Below are 20,026 nucleotides of genomic sequence, written 5' to 3' on the forward strand. Positions count from 1 at the left end.
TGACTTTACTCTTAAGTTGCCCCTCCACGAGCTTCATACGGCACAGGTCTTGTGGGACATTCCATATATATTCCCGATTGAAATTGTATTTTTGTATGTAATACTCTTTCCGTTTCATTTTAATTGCTCCTTCTTTTTAAAAATATTTATTTTAATTTAATTATATTTTTAACAAAATTAAAAATATTTTATTATATTCTTCTAATACTATCTTTAACATTAAATGACTATTTTCAAAACATAATTAATAAAATTAATTTAATAAAATAAACCTCTACGTCACCAAAAATAAATATTAAAATATATTAAAAAGGAAATAAAATAATCAGAATAATAGTAGAGATTATATAAGTTTTGTAGTGGGTCTAGAAAACCCCCTAACTACGTAGCTATTCTATTTTTCTTTTCTCCTATATGTTACACAAAAAATTCAGCCATGATTAACTTCCCAAGGTCTCTCAGATATTCATCTTTAGCCCTTTTCAAACACGCCATCTCTGCTAATCCCTGGCCTAATTCTCTCTGAAACAAACCTTTTCTCTCCTTTTTATTTTTATTTTGTTTAAGCATATTAGTAGAATTTGTTTTCAACTTGCAGGATGGGTGGTGGAGAGATCAAAAGTATACTACACTTTCCACACCTCCACATCAATCAAGGTGCAAAAAACAAACAATCGAAAAAAGATGTACATGTACCAAAAGGTTACTTGGCTATAAAAGTAGGGCAAGCAGAAGAAGAACAACAACGATTCATCGTTCCAGTATCTTACTTCAATCATCCACTTTTCATTCAGTTACTCAAAGAAGCTGAGGAAGTGTATGGATTTCATCATAAGGGAACAATTACTATTCCTTGTCATGTTGAACAGTTTCGATGTGTTCAAGGTAAAATTGATAAACACCAGCACCACCATCATCATCTGCATGTCCCATGTTTTAGGGCATGACAGGTTTTAGCTTTTTTGGTTTTTAGTGTAGTAGTTTTTGTTTGCCTTTCGGTGGGGGCGGTTTAGTGATAAAAGACGACAAGTTATTTTATGTTTACGATGTTTTTGTTATGGGGTCACTGAAGTTGCTGTTAGCATCCTTCGTTTCAATTTGTTTGTCTCAAGTTTTTTGTGCTTAAGTTACAAATTGAAACGAGAAAGTATTAGTAAAGTGGAATTTTAGTTGCTTCTATTCTCTGCTTTATTCTTTTTAATAACAATGTTCTCCTTCTCTTTTTTTTTTAATTTCACAAAATTTTCATGCTGCCTGTTGGAATCTAGCATTCTTTTCATGAAGTAATGAATTTTATGATTGGTTAGTGATTTTAATAAGGTTTTACATTGCTGATATTTTTAACTGTTGTAGTTATTTTTCTTTTAAAAGAAACGTCTTAAATTCCAAGATCCCGCAGCAGGGTTAAAAAACAAAAGGAAATCGCTAAAGTTTCCAAATAAATTATAAATTTTTATTCAAAATTACTAAATATTGTTTATAGCAAAAGTAAACTTCTTATATAAAAAGAAATACTTTTAATTATTAGAAGAATTTTGATGTATTTAAATTATATCTTAATAAAAATTAAATGTATTAGTTATATTAATAAAAACAATTATCAAAAGAATCATCTATAATAGTTATAACTTTGCATCTCAAAATTTAAAATATAGATTTTATTGATAAAAATATATTTTAAGAAAAATTTAAAGTCTCTATTTAATTTTTATCTTATATCATTAATATGATTGAGCCGTCTGCCCGAAAGTTTAATTTGATATGAAATTCATGACAAAAAGATACGGATTGATGTGAAATTAAATAAATTGATAATAATGCGTTTCCTGTAGAAGGACGTAATCGTCAAGTTGAAAAAAAACAAATGCATCCAAATTTAAAGCAGCACACTTATTACCGACCCGACGTTAATCGAAGATACTAGAATACTAGAACTTCCTCCAGTTCCGTTACAATTTGTTTTTTCTTTTTTTTTAAAAAAATATTTTTAAAAAATCTATTTCTATATTTAGTTTTTTCGATTTTAATATACTCCCTCAAATTTATATTAAGCAAATTTTTGGGGTATCGACTAGAAAATGACTTTGTAGGGTATCAAGAATTGTCAAAATTCATAGGACTATACAAATTTTTTAAAATAATAAAATTAAATAATCTGTTTTTAATTTTAAATCAGTGTCAACTTAAATGAAGACATTTCTGCCTAACATGAGCTAGAACTTAGAGAAGTGATGTGAAGCATGTTGGCATGTTTAATAAAACATCAAGAAAACGACCTCCTTCAATCTTTTTAGGAACTTAAATGTTTTGCTCTTTTTAGTGTTTTAAATCAAATTTTATTTAATAAAAATCAAAGCAAGTTGTTGAAATATTTAAAGCAAACAGGAGGAGGGTCGTTGTTTCAATGGGGTCCATTGGGTTTTGGTGGACGGCAAGCGGTAGCCACAGCCGTGTTTAAAAGGTAACATAACGCATTAAGTTTCAATTTTTTTCATAACTAAATGACGAAAAAAAAATAAGAAAACAACAAGTTGAGAAATAGTAATAAATTTTTTTCAATTTATATGATACTATTGTTTTAATTGGTGTGGGTCGTTTCTTTGAATTCATAATCTTAAAAAGATCATAGCATTTGTATTGTTACATATATTTCTCATTGAAGATAAAATAAAATGTATAAAGCTAATTGTTTTCAAATTTACAAGTGTCACCTTTAAGAACTAAAAATTTAAGTGCATACTATCATTAAGCTAAAACAGTGGGAGTACCATTCAGCAACTACTTGAGCTATGTTTGTCTGTACCATATTAACAACATTTTTTTCATTAATCATAACCACTGGTACAATGTCCTAAGTGCTGCTAAAAATAAAAATACAATGTCCTAATGTCATCATTAGATATATAAGGGACTTAAAAGTAGGTTTCTCTCTTATAACCATACAACAATCTAATTTAGCCTAAGAGCACAATCACTCTCTTATAACCATACAACAATCTAACTTTAGCCTAAGAGCACAATCACTATCATCAACCAGCACGTTACGGGCACAACTGTCTCTAGAGCCCACTACACAACTACCAGTTTACTAGTGTACTGATAATTACATTTGAGATAAAATATTTAACAACAAACAACATGATAATGGTGCGAATCTCTTATCTCGGGATTAGTATTCCTGCAGATATTATCACTAGAAAGAAAGAAAAGAGTATATTACAGGAAACATGAAGTCAGAAATTCTGATTTTCCACATCACACTGTGCTCCTTTTCTTTTTTGCGCAGACTGTTAAGTATGCTGATGCAACTCATGCAAAATTACATACTCCCATACATAAGGTGCAGTCGTCTACGCCTCGACTTATGTAAAAGTTTCTGTGCCAGTAACAAAACTGAGTTCAAATCAAAGAATTCCATGACCCACACACTCCTCAATGAACTAATTAAGGAAACTTGCCAAGGTCATCATGGTATGTAACGGTGTTTGATGGTGGTAGTGGTTTGCAGAGATGTCCACTTTAATGTTGGAGGTGTTTGAGGTGGTGGTGATGGTGGTAGTAGTTGCTATGGTAATAATTGCAGAGGTGGTTCGTCCGACTGTGACTTAGGATGACTTGCAATTCTGCTAAACTATACTCGTACACTGTTGATCTCGCCTGCCACCAAATCCAACTTGAAAAGGAGAACAGGAAAGTAAGAAAAAATATCTTCATATCATCAATGTATTCTTTCTTTTTTTTTTTTTTAATCAACAGTTTCTATCATTTTGCCAAACACTATCCAAAAGAGTAAGTTAAGCATGCTAATGATGTCTCATATGTGCACTCCGAAGAGTCACACCATGCAAAAATTTGGTATATCCAAGCAAACTGAGTTTCCCATCACTTCTTATCCAATCTCTGAGAATGGAATGAGCAGTTGGTCCTACATTCAACTCCTGCACAGTTACGAACAAAATTCAGAATTTTCTCAAACAAGAATTTGTTGAACTGAGGAATACTAACAGGTATAGTAATAGAAAGATACCCTAGCCAATTCCTCCACTGAAATATGCCGATTTCCCTCTTGCTCAAAATGTTCAAATGCCACTGATGCAATCTGCTCCCAGCCCTCGAGGGCTTCCAATTGATATGTGCTGATTGCAGCCGCACAAAACTCTTCAAAATCCAACCTCCGGTATGACAATGTTGCCATCTGAAAGGTAAAAGGGACAATAAGCTTCACATAATGATAGAAGACGTAAATGGTATGTGTGTATTTCAGCATTGCAAAAGAAAAATCATTCTGAATGGGTTAGAAGACAAAGACATCTAAGGAAGCTAGACTTCAATAATAAAATTGCTGGATCACATGCTACATTATTCGGAGATGAAACCAGGCTACATCAAACTCACATCTACTGCAGAAAATAGTTTAAACTTGACGTTTCACAGATTTTAAAGATCAGATGCATCTTACCGCATTCAGAATATCGGGCACCCTTGACTCCTTAATAGCATCAGTAGCATTTCCTAAAAGAGCCTGCAGTTTCAAAGCACTTTGTAACTCTAATTTCACAATGGACAGTCATGGCTAAAGAGAAACTGACATTTCTTCTATCATGTTTGAATAGTTCAGTCTTAAATGTCTTATTCTATTAATTTATTTAGAAACAGATGAACAGAGAAGTACTAACCAATCTGAAGTTTTCAAGAGAGACACGACCATCTTCACTAGGTTCCAGAAGCATAAATTGAGCTCTTAGGTAAACCAGTTCATCTTCCGTCAAAGCTTTAGAAAGAGCCTGAACGCATAAAGCCGCAACAGTATTTCAGAACTTAGCATATTGTTACACTGAAGTATATTCTGATCATACTTTCATCGAAGTAAAATTTGCACATCAGAAGAGCAATCCAACCATGAAGAACAGCACCACAAGAAAGAAATTCATCAAATAAAAGACACTACCATATCATAAATCACTGGAAAGATTATTATTATTATAACAGGGTAAACCATGAAACGGATTAAAGGTGAGAAGAAACCGTTTCATCCAAAATCTATAAGCAATAATCAAACATATTGCTAGAACGGAGTCTTCATTTTCTATCAAGTGTTAATGAGAAAAACTCTAAAGCAAAAGCAATGCAAGAGTTGATAGGTAACATATTATATGTTGTCACGAAGACCCACTCATATTATTCACGAGATGCTTAGAACACAGGAATCTACTATACAAGGAGGAAAGTTGGACACACTTGAAGATGAAAGATGTTGAAGTGAATCTAACTGTAGACTTGCGGGTGGAAAGCTATCTTGTTTGAATGAGAGCCAAAAGTAGAACGTGTAGTAATATAAGATAATAACTTGGATAAATAGGGAGAGAGTTTGACCCATCATGCCAACTGTATTATCATATTTTTCAGGATCTGATTTGATTTTACAAATACATTATTTTTATTTTGAAATTTCTAATTATTTATTTTCCATTTTACATGTACTACTACTCCTACACAGTTCTTTAAATTTTACCCCTTCCTAGTTCCTTGATTTCTATAACATTTAGTCATCCGTTTGCTCTCCTGGACTACCAAAAGTTTCAGTAATCACAGTAAGTTGACCTTCTAAACCTGACTCCCACAAAACAAAAATCTTCTATATTCGGTCAAAATTATTCTAGCAGTAGTTCCAGATGAATACCTCTATTTTCTTCATTCAAGAATAGAGTTCAATTACAAGATGCGTTTGCAATTAATAGCTGCCATGCTATAACAGTCAAACGAGGGCAAGGAAAAACAGAGAAAAAGAAAACATCATACCTTTAGTGCTGCCCGTTTGAGAGGTGTAGCATCAAGATATGACTTCACCAACTTATAGACCAATATATCCAAAGGAATAGGATGGCTTTCACTGCGCAACCATGGATGCGCTGTAATTGGAAAAAAATGGTATTATTTTATATTACAAAGAAACTGTGCGCATGGGCATAACAAATGCCCATGAAAATTTCGATAAAATATGTAGTAGGCAAAAATAATAAAAGTAAGAAATAATAGCACCACTTCCACCGACACCCCCACCACACTTTCAGTTTGGAAACAGCTTAAAACATACAGCAAGCACACCTGAAGAAAAGTTTTTCACCATATATCATCATGACCATCCTATGGAATTGAAATTAAAAGGTACATCATAAATCAGGCATATAGTGTTAGGAGTATAATTTATCTGATCCAATCCCCTATATAGACAATGGTTGCCTCTAAACGCATTGTACAGTGCTAACCATTTGATTCGGTCAAGCTGACCTAAAACCAGGTTGAAACTTTCATGAAGAAAACTAACAAGCTGAGAAGTGATAATGGTTGCCTCTAAACACATTGTGAAGGAGTGATAAACTTACTCAAAGCTTGAGCAGCAGTCATCCTCTTACGATAGTCTTTGTTTAAAAGCCTCTTTACGAAGTCCTTGGCCTCAGGGGTCACAGAAGGCCAAGGTAAGTCTTCAAAGTTAGGGTCAGCTCTCAATACTGCGCGAAAAATCCCAGACTCAGTCCTTGCCCAGAACGGTCTGCTTCCACATAACAAAATGTAGGTAATCACCCCAATACTCCATATATCCGCTTCCAAACTGTAAGACCTGTGGAGAACTTCTGGTGCCACATAGTATGCGCTTCCGACAATATCATTAAGTCTTTCTTCTGCAAAACCCCAAATATAGAGGAGGTCAAATAAAAATAAACTTCTGGGTTGATCAAAGCATGGGTCCATTGAAAATAATACGGACTATGAAAACTTCTAGATTAACCACATACTAAAAAAAGGGAGTTAAAAGGTCTGTGGGTAACCAACCAATCTATAGTTGAGGCAAAAAGAGTTTCTTTAACTTATAGTGAAAAAAGAACTACTATAGCCGTGGCTCAATGCCAAACTAGTTGCAGTTAGCTGTTTGAATTGCCTCCACAAATGTCAAGTGCTACTGACTTGTGTGATTTCAAAGCCATACTTAACTAGGTAAACTAGTAGAAATCATCAAACATACATAGCATACAGAAGCCTAGTTGACCCACATGACCCAGAGGCAATAATGTGTCCTTTCAATCCTCCAAGCATGTTAAAATTTCAATCATAAATCACACGTAACAACCACTGCTCATTGCAAAAATGGCATCAATAACTTGGAACAGATTCTTTCAACGGAGAAAATGAGTGTTAGTATCACTGCCTGCTTCAGACTGGTGGGTATAGTAGCTTATACAGATTTTAAGAAAGCGTTTTAATAAAGTTACCTGGTCTTATAAAGTCAGAAAGCCCGAAATCAATAAGCTTCATATCAGCATCTTCACTTCGGGAAGTAAAAAGGAAATTCTGTGATGCCAGCAATTGAAAAGGATCTGTTAACTACAATACCACAAGGAAACAGAAAGCAATTACAGTCTTCCTAGAGAACAAAATAACTCCTACAAACCTCGGGCTTTAGATCACGGTGGACCACACCTTGGAGATGGCAAAATGCAACTACATTTAGAATTTGAAGAATAATTAGTTTGGCATCATCCTCTGAGTATTTACCGCCTCTGCATAGAAACATAGAACATTGAAATACAAACTACAAGCACTAAAAGAAGGTTATGTATTTTATGAAGAGCATTCCATTTACCTTGACAATATTCTGTCAAGTAATTCTCCTCCTTCACACAACCTGCATATTCAAAAAGTTAAAAAGACCATAAGGAACAAAGCTATATAGTGGGAGGAGAATATTATCTGCTCATTACTAAATCAAAATGCTGGCAGACCTTGAAAGAATTCCAGATTTGGCATTGGTTACTAAAAAATGATTATGAGAAGTGAAACGAAAAATATTATAACTGCCACAATCAAATGGAAAATAAAGCACATACTCCATTGCTATGTACACATTATTAGTATCCTCACAAGCATCGTAAAATTTCACGAGATGCTTATGGCCTGATAGAGCCTTCAATATCTTCACCTCTCTGCGTACATCTTCAATGGAGATTGCAGTTGTCATCTGGAAATAAATTTGAACAATATTCACTAAGTCAACAATCACTGGGTAACAAGCAGCATTACCCAAAACTGGGTATCAAACAGTAGCGATGTGATGAAACTATTAAACAGAAGTTTTTGTCCATCCCAAAATGCTGGATTGAAGGAATCAGACCTGATAGACTTAGCTCAGTCAACAAAAGAAAAAGACACTTTTTAACATCTTATTCGCCTATGATTAATCGTGAGATAATTCAATCAAGCATTTTGCCTAAAATGATTTCAAAGCAATTCAAAACAATAAAAATGAATACTCCACTTCGAACTTTACAATAAAGTCTTTCCCACTTGCCATTGTAGCACATACCAACAAAAAAGGAGAACAAGACCAGTTACGTTAAGACAGTAGATAAGAAAAACTCAACAACAACATACAGTGTTATCCCACAAATGGGGTCTTGGGAGGGTGGTGGTTCCACAAGTGCAATCTGGGGAGGGGAGCGCGTGCGCAGACCTTAACCCTACAAAGTAGAGAGGTTGTATTGGAGGCTGTTTCCGATAGAGCCTCGGTACGCAGACCTTAACCCTAAAACTCAATAAATATATACAAATGTTGGAGCAGATCTAGGTATAAATACAGCAAAAAAAAGTAAGAAATATATGCATGTAATCTCAAAAAGAGTTGGAATTGGCTATACGAATCCTTACTGACCATAATATTTTGAGAGTCAAACATCCTTTCTTTGACTAAAGACTTTAAATTGTCAACAGATGTATGAATTACAGTAATCGAGGAAATATAATTTGCGATCTGATGTACAAAAATTTATACTCCCTCTGGCACAATTGACCATTAATATTCGGGGAGTCAATAAACAAACTGCACCGCAGTCCCGAACAAGTTGGACTTGGCTATATGAATCCTAACTGACCATAATATTTGGAGAGTCAAACATCTTTTTCTTTGACTACGATTCTCTCAACCATTCAATCAAAATTTATATTTTTAAGAATTGCGATTACATAGTACTTTTGTACAATTCTGGAAAAGTTAAATCCTTTTTGAAACAATGCAGGCATTAATGTCCAAAATTAACCCTGGGAGATGGTGATTCAAGCTTTGCACTCCGAAACCTATCATTCATTTTGGAGAGCAAGCAGTACCCAATGATCATCCATTCAACCGACGCCAAAAAATCACTACTTGAGTTGTTCCATGCGGTTTCATGAGAAGTTTAACCTACAAGAAATAAGACATACGGGAGGAGAATAACTAAAGACAAGTGTCTTGCACCTGGGGTGTTTTACATATGCCTTTTCCAATGCATAGATTTACATTACTCAAGGTGGGACACTTACACTCTTCTATGTTTCATGTACATCTAATCTATTTACGAACAACCTACCTAACTCTCCCCTGTTCCAAGAGAACAAGGAGCAACGGCTTTGTGTAAGAGGACTCTAGATTGACTAAATTAAGGAAATTCCCTCCAATTTGCATTAAATATGGCCCGACCGATCTTTACCAGAGAGTCAATGAAAACTCTGTAGTGCTTAAAAACTCTTCCAATTAAGGAAAACTTGGCAATGCCGAGTAAATAAAATAAACTTCCCTTCTTTCAGAAACCTCTTCTAAATAAGGAGGATACTACAATTTCTAGAGATTCCAACCAATTTAGGAATGAGGAGATATTATCATTTACCATCATGATTAGAGTAGTCATGCATGCAGACATTCACATGTATTACTAAAACACATGCTTAGGAACCACTAATACACACACTAACGATGTCTCATGCAACCTTAATGTAAAAATGGAGCTACGATGACAGAGAAAAAAAGGCTGTAACTAGACGAGTCCTAATAGTTGATAACCTCAAAAGCATGGATACAACTTTTAGTCTGCCCAAATTTGTTATCTTCTTTTAAATGGGAGCTGTTCTCTCACAATGTACAAGATATTCAATTATACAGTAGGAAAGTGGTAAAATAGGGACAACATTTACACAGTTCAGATTCAAATTCATCATTAGTTAGTTGCCCTTACTTGGGACCCACGTGCAATTAAATCCAAACATAATTAAAGAAATATCAAGTTAAAATAAGAACAACTCAATAGTAGATGGATGGACTAAGCTTTCGATAGTTCTCCCGAATTCAGATGCATTCAACTTATTAATGGAATCATGTATTCATTATTTATCAGCTTTCTCTTTGTGCTCCACTCAAGAATTAGGACATGTGAAAGTAAGGACTCATATTCAATCGGCCCACAAGTTAAACCACTAAATATTTCTACAATGATATGGTACATGTAAGCCAAATGCACTAATTGCTTTTATTAGAAAAGTTTAACCTGAAAAAGCTAAATCAATTAACTCATTAAAAAAGTAAAAAGGCAACCCCATACATGATGGCTGGAATTAAAGCGAGGAGCCATCAACAAATTTAGGCAGAGGGAGAGTCGCCTAACAGATTCTAGCACTACAAAGCAACCATCAAAGATCTTGTTTTACCTCACCGTGAATGATCATAGGATTATCAAAAAATGTAACATTGTATGCTAGGTTAATTTTACCTATGCATGAGAAGATTCTTTAGAATAGTGATATAACTATTCACTCAGACATTTCAACTAAAATGGTTGATGTTAAGTCACAAAAAATTGAGAATAAGTTGCATACAAAAGTATGCCCTAGTTTTCAATGAAGTGATTGAAAGTTTCGGAGACCAGAGTTCATTTAGCAGTACCGACAAAAAACACTAGTAGACTTCTTTCCATTTGCCTTAGCCTTGGTGTAACAAAGTTACCCAATACCTTTTTATCGAAAAACAGAGTTATCCGAATCTTGTGATTTTGGGAGGCTGCTGGTACTTCGTGTAATAATCAAGGGTTGTATGCAAGTTGGCCTAGACACCACCGTTGTAATGAAAAAAGAGTTGAAAATAAGTTGTGTGAAATGCTAAGTTGCTCAGATTCGAGTGCGGGTGTCGGATAGGGGTGCGGATCTAAAGGTCAGATCCTTTAAGATCGAAATTCTAAGCTTCGGGGGTACCGATCCAACTACGGATACAAGTAGATGAATTCAGCTAAAAGTAATTCAAATGTCTAAAATTGAAGTTATAAAAAATGTATAAATAATGAGACATTATATGGAAAACTACAAGGTATTCTAAGAAGACAATATTGATTAAGAGAAGAATTCAAGAATAAAAGGAAAAGGATTGAAATAGAAATTTCTACTTACAAGATATTTTATTTTCTTCAATTTCACTTTAGCTTTTGTTTTATCTATCCCGAACTTCTCAATCGATTTTGGTCAAAGTACCCAAAATCAATTGACCAGATCTGGTATGGATCCCATACCCATGTTGTTGACACGGTGCAGCACCAAAAGTGAAAAGTTCGAGCAACTTAGGTGAAATGTATATAATTGAAATACAAAATGAAAGACCAAAAAGTTTGATAAAGAAATGGACCTTGGACCTAACTCAACCCCAAAAGCTAGCTCATGAGGGAGGAATGGCCTAAGACTATATAAGGAGATCAAGTAACTAACACCCATCCAATGCGGGACAACAACACACCTATGACCAGAAACCTAGAGCATCAATAATATATGGAAGAGGGCTCAACATCGGTAAACAATGAATCGAGCTTGTCCTGAATTTGATACCATGATAAAGAAAGAGACTTAGGTCCTAACTCAACCCCAAAATCTAGCTCAAGAGGTGAGGATTGTCCAAACCATATTAAAGAGACCACCCATCCCTTAAAGAGCCTAATGCCAAGGGTTAGAATCTAGTGTATGAACAATTTAATATGGAGGCCTAACATCAGGAATGAGAATCGATATGAATCCTGCTCTGATACCATAATAAAGAAATAGACCATGAACCTAACTCAACCCCAAGACCTAGCTTATAAGGGGAGGATTATCCAAGACCATATAAGGAGACCAAGTAACCTATAATCATTAGCTGTGGGACTCCAATATAGTTCAATTAAATGCCTTGTTAGCATTCTTTCACAAAAATATAGCCACCAAAACATAAAGGGAAGTATGGACCAATAATTTCTAGTATTCTAACTTACTCTTTTTGCTCCACTTTCTATACAACAACATATCCAGTATATTTCCACATAGTGGGGTCTGGGATGGGTAGAAATTACGCCGTCCATACCACTACCTCCACTTTATATGACATAATAATATAATACCTATTTCAGTATTTATAAACTTTTTCTTGACAACAATTTTGCATATTTTATTTAATATTTTAGTTAATACTTACCATACTCTTTATTTGGTTTCTAAGTATCTAAATTTTATGAGAAAAAGATCACAAAGTTGATATATGAATAGAAACAGAAAGTTAGAAGGTTTCACCCTCATACACCGAACCCCTTCATTCTTTTTGAAATGGAGTAGTATTAAAAGGACCACTCGGCATTCAAAAACATTAGCATACCATTCCCACAATGATCGTAATATATATTGACCCATATTAAGCAAAGACAGAGCTCTATGATAAATCAACCTTTAACCTCTAGCCTTTTCAAGAAAAACATTGGTTTTTGTTTATTCATCCAAAACTTAACAAGTTGCAAAACCATAAAGTCCTTTGATAGATGAAATTGAGAAGCCCCTTGGAACCTATACGGGATACATACATTCAACCATATTATTCATTGTTAATAATAAGGTACGGGTAAGCATAGTTTAACCACCAAAACGTCACTATTTCCACCAATATCTTCTTTGGCCATAAACATGGCACAAACTTGAGACATGTCAGAGTCTCATAATGTCATTTGGGTGACACTAGTCTCGTGACTTGAAGTAGCACTGATGAGTTGCCTTCTTCAAATTCGAGTTGATGCACACAGTGTCTTAAAAGTATGGTTTGAATTCTGGTCGAGATCTCCACCGTATTGTAAGCACATCCTTCAGGTCAAAAGCTCCCACAAATTAGTATTTCATTTTTGAGAAGACTCGGTGAAGCTTGTCAAATACACTCCTCTTCTATACAAAACAAGGAAACACATTTTCTATTTGCTGAATGATCAAGAAAGACTTGGGTAATGCGAACGAATTCAAGGATAGGATGGGAAACATGAGCATTTTTACTCAAATCAGTATAGCCTGCACATATATTACGCCCATGACAAAAAATTCATAAAGCTTACCAAATATGAAGAGAAGCAATAATTTATGAGTAAGAAAATTGGGAAATACATTAACTAATCTTTAGGTTCAACAGTATGATACTCATTCTTTCAAATTCAAACATAGTTTTTTTATGATCGTGATGTCCAGACCAGCTTTCACGCACCTCGACTAATTCCATGGTATACCTTGCATCTCCCACTAGCGACATGTAAAAGGTAACTCTGTCCATAAGGTTAAAACAGATGGGAAGAAATCACCTAAAGTATTTGTCTACGAAGGGATTAGAACTTGAGATCTCGCTCTGAACACTTGATTGACTAGCCCGTACCCTTGGGTGCTCAAACATAGTTGGCTCCCATTGATACCGTTGCAAGATCAACCCAAAAACAAAATCATATCATAGGCAAGCTAAAGTTAATATGAATACCAGGACCTATAATGCAAAACCTCTTTTAGTTACCATTTCCAGAAAACACACTCATTTTTGCTTTTCCATTTCCAGATTCTACCACAGAAAATCTTGTTGATTCTAGGTTACTAAAATCAGTTTGTCTATCCTGGTCTTGATTCTAGGTTACTAAAATCAGTTTGACTATCCTGGGTAAGTTGCTCGGACGGGGGTGCGGGTTTCCGATACGAGTACGGATCTAGAAGTCTGATCCTTCATGACCTAAACTTTATAATTCGGGGGGTACGAAACCAGCTACGAATACGAGTGCAGTTATTCTGCCAAGAAAAATTCAAACATCTAAAAGTAGAGTTATATCATTATATGTCAATTTTGAGAGGTTATGTGGAAAACTTACAAGGCATTATGAGGAAACTAATATTGATCAAGAGGAGAAGAGGAGAATCACACAAGATGATATAAGGAAAATGACTGACCCATAAATTCCTATATACAAGGTTCTCAACTTTCTTCTATTTCACCTTAACTTTTGTTTTCACAACAAAAATCATTGTAATCATTGTATTTGTCCCGAATTTCTCCCTTGATTTTGTCAAAGTATTCAAAATTGATTGACCAAATCCGATACAGACTCTACATCCACACCCATGTCGTGTTGACACCAGTGGGGCACTGAAAGCGAAGACTCCGAACAACTTAGCTTGGTACACAAAGTATATGCAGCTCGGAGGAAACTCCAACAAATTGTGATCAACAGAACATACACAAAATTATTTTTAATTTTTCAGTCAAAATAAAGATTTTTCAGCCACAAAATGATCTCAGTTCAAATTTGGTTGGACTAACATATTATCCACAGTATCAGCAAAATAGTGGCTTATAGAATTTAAAAGGGGGCAAATTCCTCAATTGAATGATGGCATTCATTTCAATGAAAATGAAAACCAAACAAGAAATCAGTACTGAACGCGCTTCGTCGTCTTCAACATTTCCACATTTATTTCTCTGCAACTCCAAAATTAAACATAGAAGCACATGTGGAAGGGGATCTGCTGTTGCAGATTTCAACGAAATCTCTTTAAAAATAATCGAAGTTACCCTCTAAACGAAATCTCATAAGGAATGAGACCAGCAAAAGGAAAAACAGACAATTAGACACTAAATCTTACCCCAGATATACAAAATTGTCCCATTCAGTTCTATTCTGAACTGAATTTGTTTTCTTGTAAGCTCAAAATAGCCAAACACAGCAAAAAGATTAGACATAAAAACAATGTAGCAGTATCTGCTTGTACGTAATTGACAAGTCCAATGCTTTCAAACAGAAAGAAAAAGACAAATGGAAAAGACTACCTTAGCTTTAGAGATGATTTTGACAGCAACCGGTACGTCCCTAAGTTCACCTTTCTTGCCCTTTGCGTGACATGTATGACCAAAATGGCCACGGCCGATCTCTTTCCCCAACTCAAACTTGGCTCCGAAATTCTTGGTGTATCCAAAATTCTTATCCAACGACTGATCAGTCTCTGCTGTAACATCCTCGGGAATTGGCCCTTCCGTAGGCGGCTTCGCATGGCCAAATCGCCGAGCAAGCGACGCTTTGATGTGCTTGGCCGGAGACGGCGGAGGAAAAGGGCGCTTGAAGAACCTTCTGGGAGTAGACCTAGCAGGAGACGGAGTCACACCCGCACCACCGTGCGGATACGGACTCGGCCAAGGACTATTAGCAGAGGATCGAGCAGGAGTATTTTTAACAGACGGAAAATTGCTGCTGTTGTTGTTGTTGTTGTTGTTGTTAACAGGCGTCTGTGGCAAAGGCTGATCGGCGTCTTCACCAGTATTCCCAACAGCTGTGACGACTGCTCCATCAGAATCGCGGACTGTAGGGACAGTTTTACCATAACACTGGCCCATGACAGACAACTCAGCAGCTTATAAAAAAACAACAGAGTAGAATTGAAGTCAATCAATCAGAGGTAGCCGCATCGACCCGTACAGATCGACAAGGAAGAAACAGGGAGACGATCTGCGCCTGTGCGGCGGAAAACGATAAAAAAAAAAAAAGAGAATGAAAAGGAGAGGAGGGAAGGCTAGTCAGAGTCAGAGTCAGAAAGAGAGAGAGATTTTGTGTGTATGTGTGTTAGTGCTGTTGGTTGAGAGTTTGTGTGTGTATGTGTGTGTATATATATATACAGACACAAATAGAAAGAGGGAAGACAGAGAGAAAAACAAAAAGAGGAAAAGTGGAAGGCGAAATGAGAATGTTCAAAATGGGGAACGAGGGAGGAGAGGAGATGCGCGTAATCTGGGATTGTATTTGTATCAAAGAGTAGCCAGATTTTCTCACTTTTTTCTCCCTTCTCCCTTCTCCCTTCTCCCTCTTCCCCACTACATTTAAGTATTTTCCATCTTGCGGCTTTGTCCTTTTCAAATTTCGCCTCTCCATTTTCTTACTCATTCAACGCTATATTTTCTTTGCATTTTTTTACTTGTCACGTTACATGCTACTGATCAAATTATTTGATTGGAAAATAAGGTATTTTAAAATTTATTATTTTATTCTTAAGGTAGAATAAAAATAACCTTATAATTTCGAATCTTGAGATTAGTTATCTCATTTATTTTATTTCAATCAAATAATAAGCTCATTTTAAAATTAATTCTGAAATTAGCTATCACTTATCCCATATGCCAAACAAGTCTTATATGTTTTGACTATTATACTCTTATTTATTATCTTTAATCATTTTAAAATGTTAATCTCTCTTTAATAAATAAAAAGGAAAGCTAATCTAAGCAATCACAGTAGTGAAATATGTGTATATATTTTTCAGTTAGGTTTTTTTATGCTAATTAGTTGGTGTTTATTATTGTCAACAATAATTATTACTAGGCAGAATGACTCGATGGACCCTTGTACTATGTTTGTTTTATAATATGGATATTCTTACTTACATGTTTGTCATCTGAACCCTTAAACCCACTAAAAAGTAATATTTTAAACACTTTTTTGGTGAGTGTAGCACACTCGCCCCACGTCAGCTTCTACATCATTTTAAATACTACATTAAATTTTACATCATTTTAAAAATGCCACATAAGAAATTAAATATTAAAAAAATAAAAATTAAAAATTAAAGAAAAGATAAAAATTAAAAGGCTCTCTCTTCTCCATCTTTTCTCTTCTCTATCTCTCCACTCTCTGTTCAAATTGAAATCAGACTTGGGACCATTTGATTGAGCTTTTGTGAAATTGAGCTTTTCCAGATCATTTCTAGTCAAATTCAATTGCCCCAATCGATTTATGTTCACCGGAACAGCTTCGTCAGCCAAATTCACCATCACACGATCCTCCATAGACACCACACACAGAACACAATACAATACACACCACACACACATAAGCTGCTACACACACATTCACAGAAAACAGAGAAAAATTAGAGAAATCAAGAGAGAAACAGAACGGAGAAAGGGGAATTGAGTGAAAGAAAAAGAGTTGGTCAAAGAAAAATAGAGAAAGAGTAATTGGAAAAGAGTGTTAATCAAAGAAAATAGTGAGAAAAATAGAGTGAAAAAGAGGAAGAAACAGTAGTCTAGACCACTCAAATTTTTCGTCGAAATATCACCGGAAAAGCCATCTTAACCGACGACCAAACGACCCCCTGTTGTCGACTCCGGTGACAGCTCGCCAGAAATTGCTAACCCCCCATCCCTGCACCAGGAAACAATCAAGATTTTTGGTTTTTGTTTAAGGGATTGTAATGAATTAGTGAAACTTCATCTGGGGTTTCTCCAATTTCCAAAATTCTGTAGGATTACACGATTCTTGAATTGGGTTTTGAAAAATTACTCTTAATGTAGTAGTGGAACTCTATTTGGATTTTTTGAATTTTAAAATTCTTAGGCTCTTTTCTGTGAATTTTGGTTGATTTACATGATTCTGTGAAGTGGGTTTGAATCTTGAGTGTAAAGATTGAAACTTTATATGATTTTGAAATTGAGTTTCGAATTTTGTTTGTGAAAGGTTGAAACCTTAGATGATTTTGGAGCTGGGTTTTGAATCTTGTTTATCAAAAGGTTGAAACTCTATTTGATTTTGGAGTTGGGTTTCAAATCCTGTTTGTGAAAGGTTGAAACTTTAGATGATTTTGGAATTCTAAGAGTCAAAATAGGAAATTTGTTGTAGGAAAAGGAGGTGAAGATGAGGAATAGAGGAGAAAAGGGGAGGTGGGGGTTCTTTCAATTTTTTTTATTTTTTTTTAATATAAAATTGACCAAAAAATAACCCTCACTCGTACCCCATGTGTGTGTAATCACGCACTCTGTCCTATGGCCGATTTGTGCCATATAGACTTGGTCAACGGTCAGAGTGGTTCAAAATATTTTGTTTTGACGAGTTGAGGGGTTCAGATGACAAATGTATAAGTAGGAGTATCCACATTACAAAATAGACATAGTACAAGGATCCATCGATCTATTTTGTCTTATTACTAAGCGCAAAATGAAAAAATTTACTGAAGTATATATCTTGAATTTATGAAATGACGACTATTTTGGACCATTTATTTTTTGGAAGAACGTCAAGTAAAGTAATTCGGAGAGAGAGAGTAATAAGGAAGCAAAGTGGAGAGCTTATAGTCTTTTAGGAATCGTTTAGCAGTTGATTAGATTTATGCAGGTATTAGTAATACATGAATTAATTATGAGAAAATTTATGTATTATTTTGACTTGAGACAGAGTTTAAGAAAGTAAAAAAGATTTCTAAATGTTGTGATATTAAACTACTTCTTTCTTCCCAAGGGAAATGTTCTTTTTGGGTTGGGCATACTATTTAATAAATTACTAACTTCTAGAAAATAAAATATAGTTTTACGAACTTACCTCTGATTAAATTTATTTCTTTCTAAATTGACATTAATTACATTGTATCTAAATAAGAGCAAATTTGAAAGAACATATAATTTATTCTTAAAGACTTAAACAAACACTTATTTAGGAATAAAATTAAAAGACAAAAGGAACACTTATTTAAGAACGAAGCAAGTAATAATAAGTAGAATGTACTTAAATGTCCATTAATTAATCCTATGATCACCTGATGCTCTCTCGTGAAGAGCCCAAAGCTCTTTATGTGGGGAGGCACAGTCCAATCTATTCAATTCAATTTGCGCCTTATCTGAGACTAAAGTAGGTCGGATGCAACTTTGTCTTAGATAAGATGGGGGTAATAAGACTTTGAGTGCACCTCAGCAAGGGCGGAGCTACCCTTAGGTCAGCGGGTTCATCCCAACTTCCTTTCGCAGAAAATTATTTTATTTATATATAGTTAAAATTATATTTTACGTATATATATAGTAGATGATGAATCCCATTCGATTAACTTGTATATATACTTATGATCCTTCTTAATAAAAATTTCGACTCCGCCACTGCACTTCACTGTCTTTACCTATAGGAAATACAGAAGATGGAAGTCTCTAGATGTGAGTTAAAAGATGTGGTTTACAATCCAATTAGTGAACGGAGAAATCAAAACAACCTTATATAAACATGAACTAGAAAAGTTGGCTAGATTAAGTGCTATCATATTTTAAGATTTAGGAATATGTATAACATTTAAATTTTTTTAAAAAATCATAAACTTCCAAATATTCTTACAAGCGGACTTTATCTTCCACGAAGCTACAATCCTTGTCAATATCAAATCCACCACAATTTTTCCATTAGACAAAATTTGCACCTTTGACTATCCATTTTTCATAGCATTTTCTAATGGTAAGTGAATTCACTGCAACGGTAAGTGAATTGTCCCTGTTTTAGCGGTGATAGTCTTCTCAACCAATTGAATAGGACCATCAAAGACTTGAAGCAAATTTTCATGACTATCCACGGCCATTATCATTTCAATGTTTGTCATCTTTTTTTTCTTTTATAAGCTAGCATCTACAAATATAACAACCCGTCATTTTATGCCACAATTATATCTCTATTATTAGCAAATTAATTATTTTCATATATTTGAAAATCAAAGAATGTCTTAATTTACATTTTCATTGAATTAACAAATAAGTTGATTGAGTTTCTTGCCTTCCAAACCTGTCACATGATAATTTTAGTAGTTCACTAGAGATTTTTTAGTGTCACAAGTAGAGTGGTGGTTGTATTGGCATTGATGATTGGGAGGGAGAAATGAAGTGTGTGTGTGTGTGTATAGGTAAGAAATGATGTGATAGTTTGGTCGGATTCTCTATCAACCCCAATTGTCCACCTATTTTGCGGCCTTATCTGTCTGGAGACACTTGACAAAACCACAAGAACCTTGCCAATTTTTGGATTCAATTGTCTTTTCATTTCTACACCTACGTGCATCAATGCTTATTCAAGTACTACTATAGAATAAAATACTCTAGTAACAAGGACAACTTTATAATCTATTGACTACTTAC

General features: G+C 34.8%; 1 protein-coding gene and 1 long non-coding RNA gene across 2 annotated transcripts; one reads left to right on the top strand and one right to left on the bottom strand.

Moving 5' to 3' along the window:
- The first annotated feature begins 250 nt into the window (after positions 1-250).
- On the top strand, positions 251-3,804 carry LOC107839329. The gene is made up of 2 exons (XR_001665070.2): positions 251-2,461; positions 3,287-3,804. It is a non-coding gene; the product is annotated as an uncharacterized LOC107839329 (long non-coding RNA).
- On the bottom strand, positions 3,696-16,019 carry LOC107839328 (CDPK-related kinase 3). The gene is made up of 11 exons (XM_016682764.2): positions 14,930-16,019; positions 7,884-8,014; positions 7,640-7,681; positions 7,448-7,556; positions 7,269-7,347; positions 6,384-6,680; positions 5,800-5,909; positions 4,677-4,784; positions 4,460-4,522; positions 4,028-4,195; positions 3,696-3,938 (listed from the first exon to the last, which is right to left on the bottom strand). Exons 1-11 carry the CDS (start codon positions 15,488-15,490, stop codon positions 3,804-3,806), a joined length of 1,803 nt encoding a protein of 600 aa, XP_016538250.2. The 5' UTR covers positions 15,491-16,019; the 3' UTR covers positions 3,696-3,803.
- Positions 16,020-20,026: the final 4,007 nt, after the last annotated feature.

The sequence above is a fragment of the Capsicum annuum genome, chromosome 8, assembly GCF_002878395.1.
Source record: "Capsicum annuum cultivar UCD-10X-F1 chromosome 8, UCD10Xv1.1, whole genome shotgun sequence".
Lineage (NCBI taxonomy): Eukaryota > Viridiplantae > Streptophyta > Magnoliopsida > Solanales > Solanaceae > Capsicum > Capsicum annuum.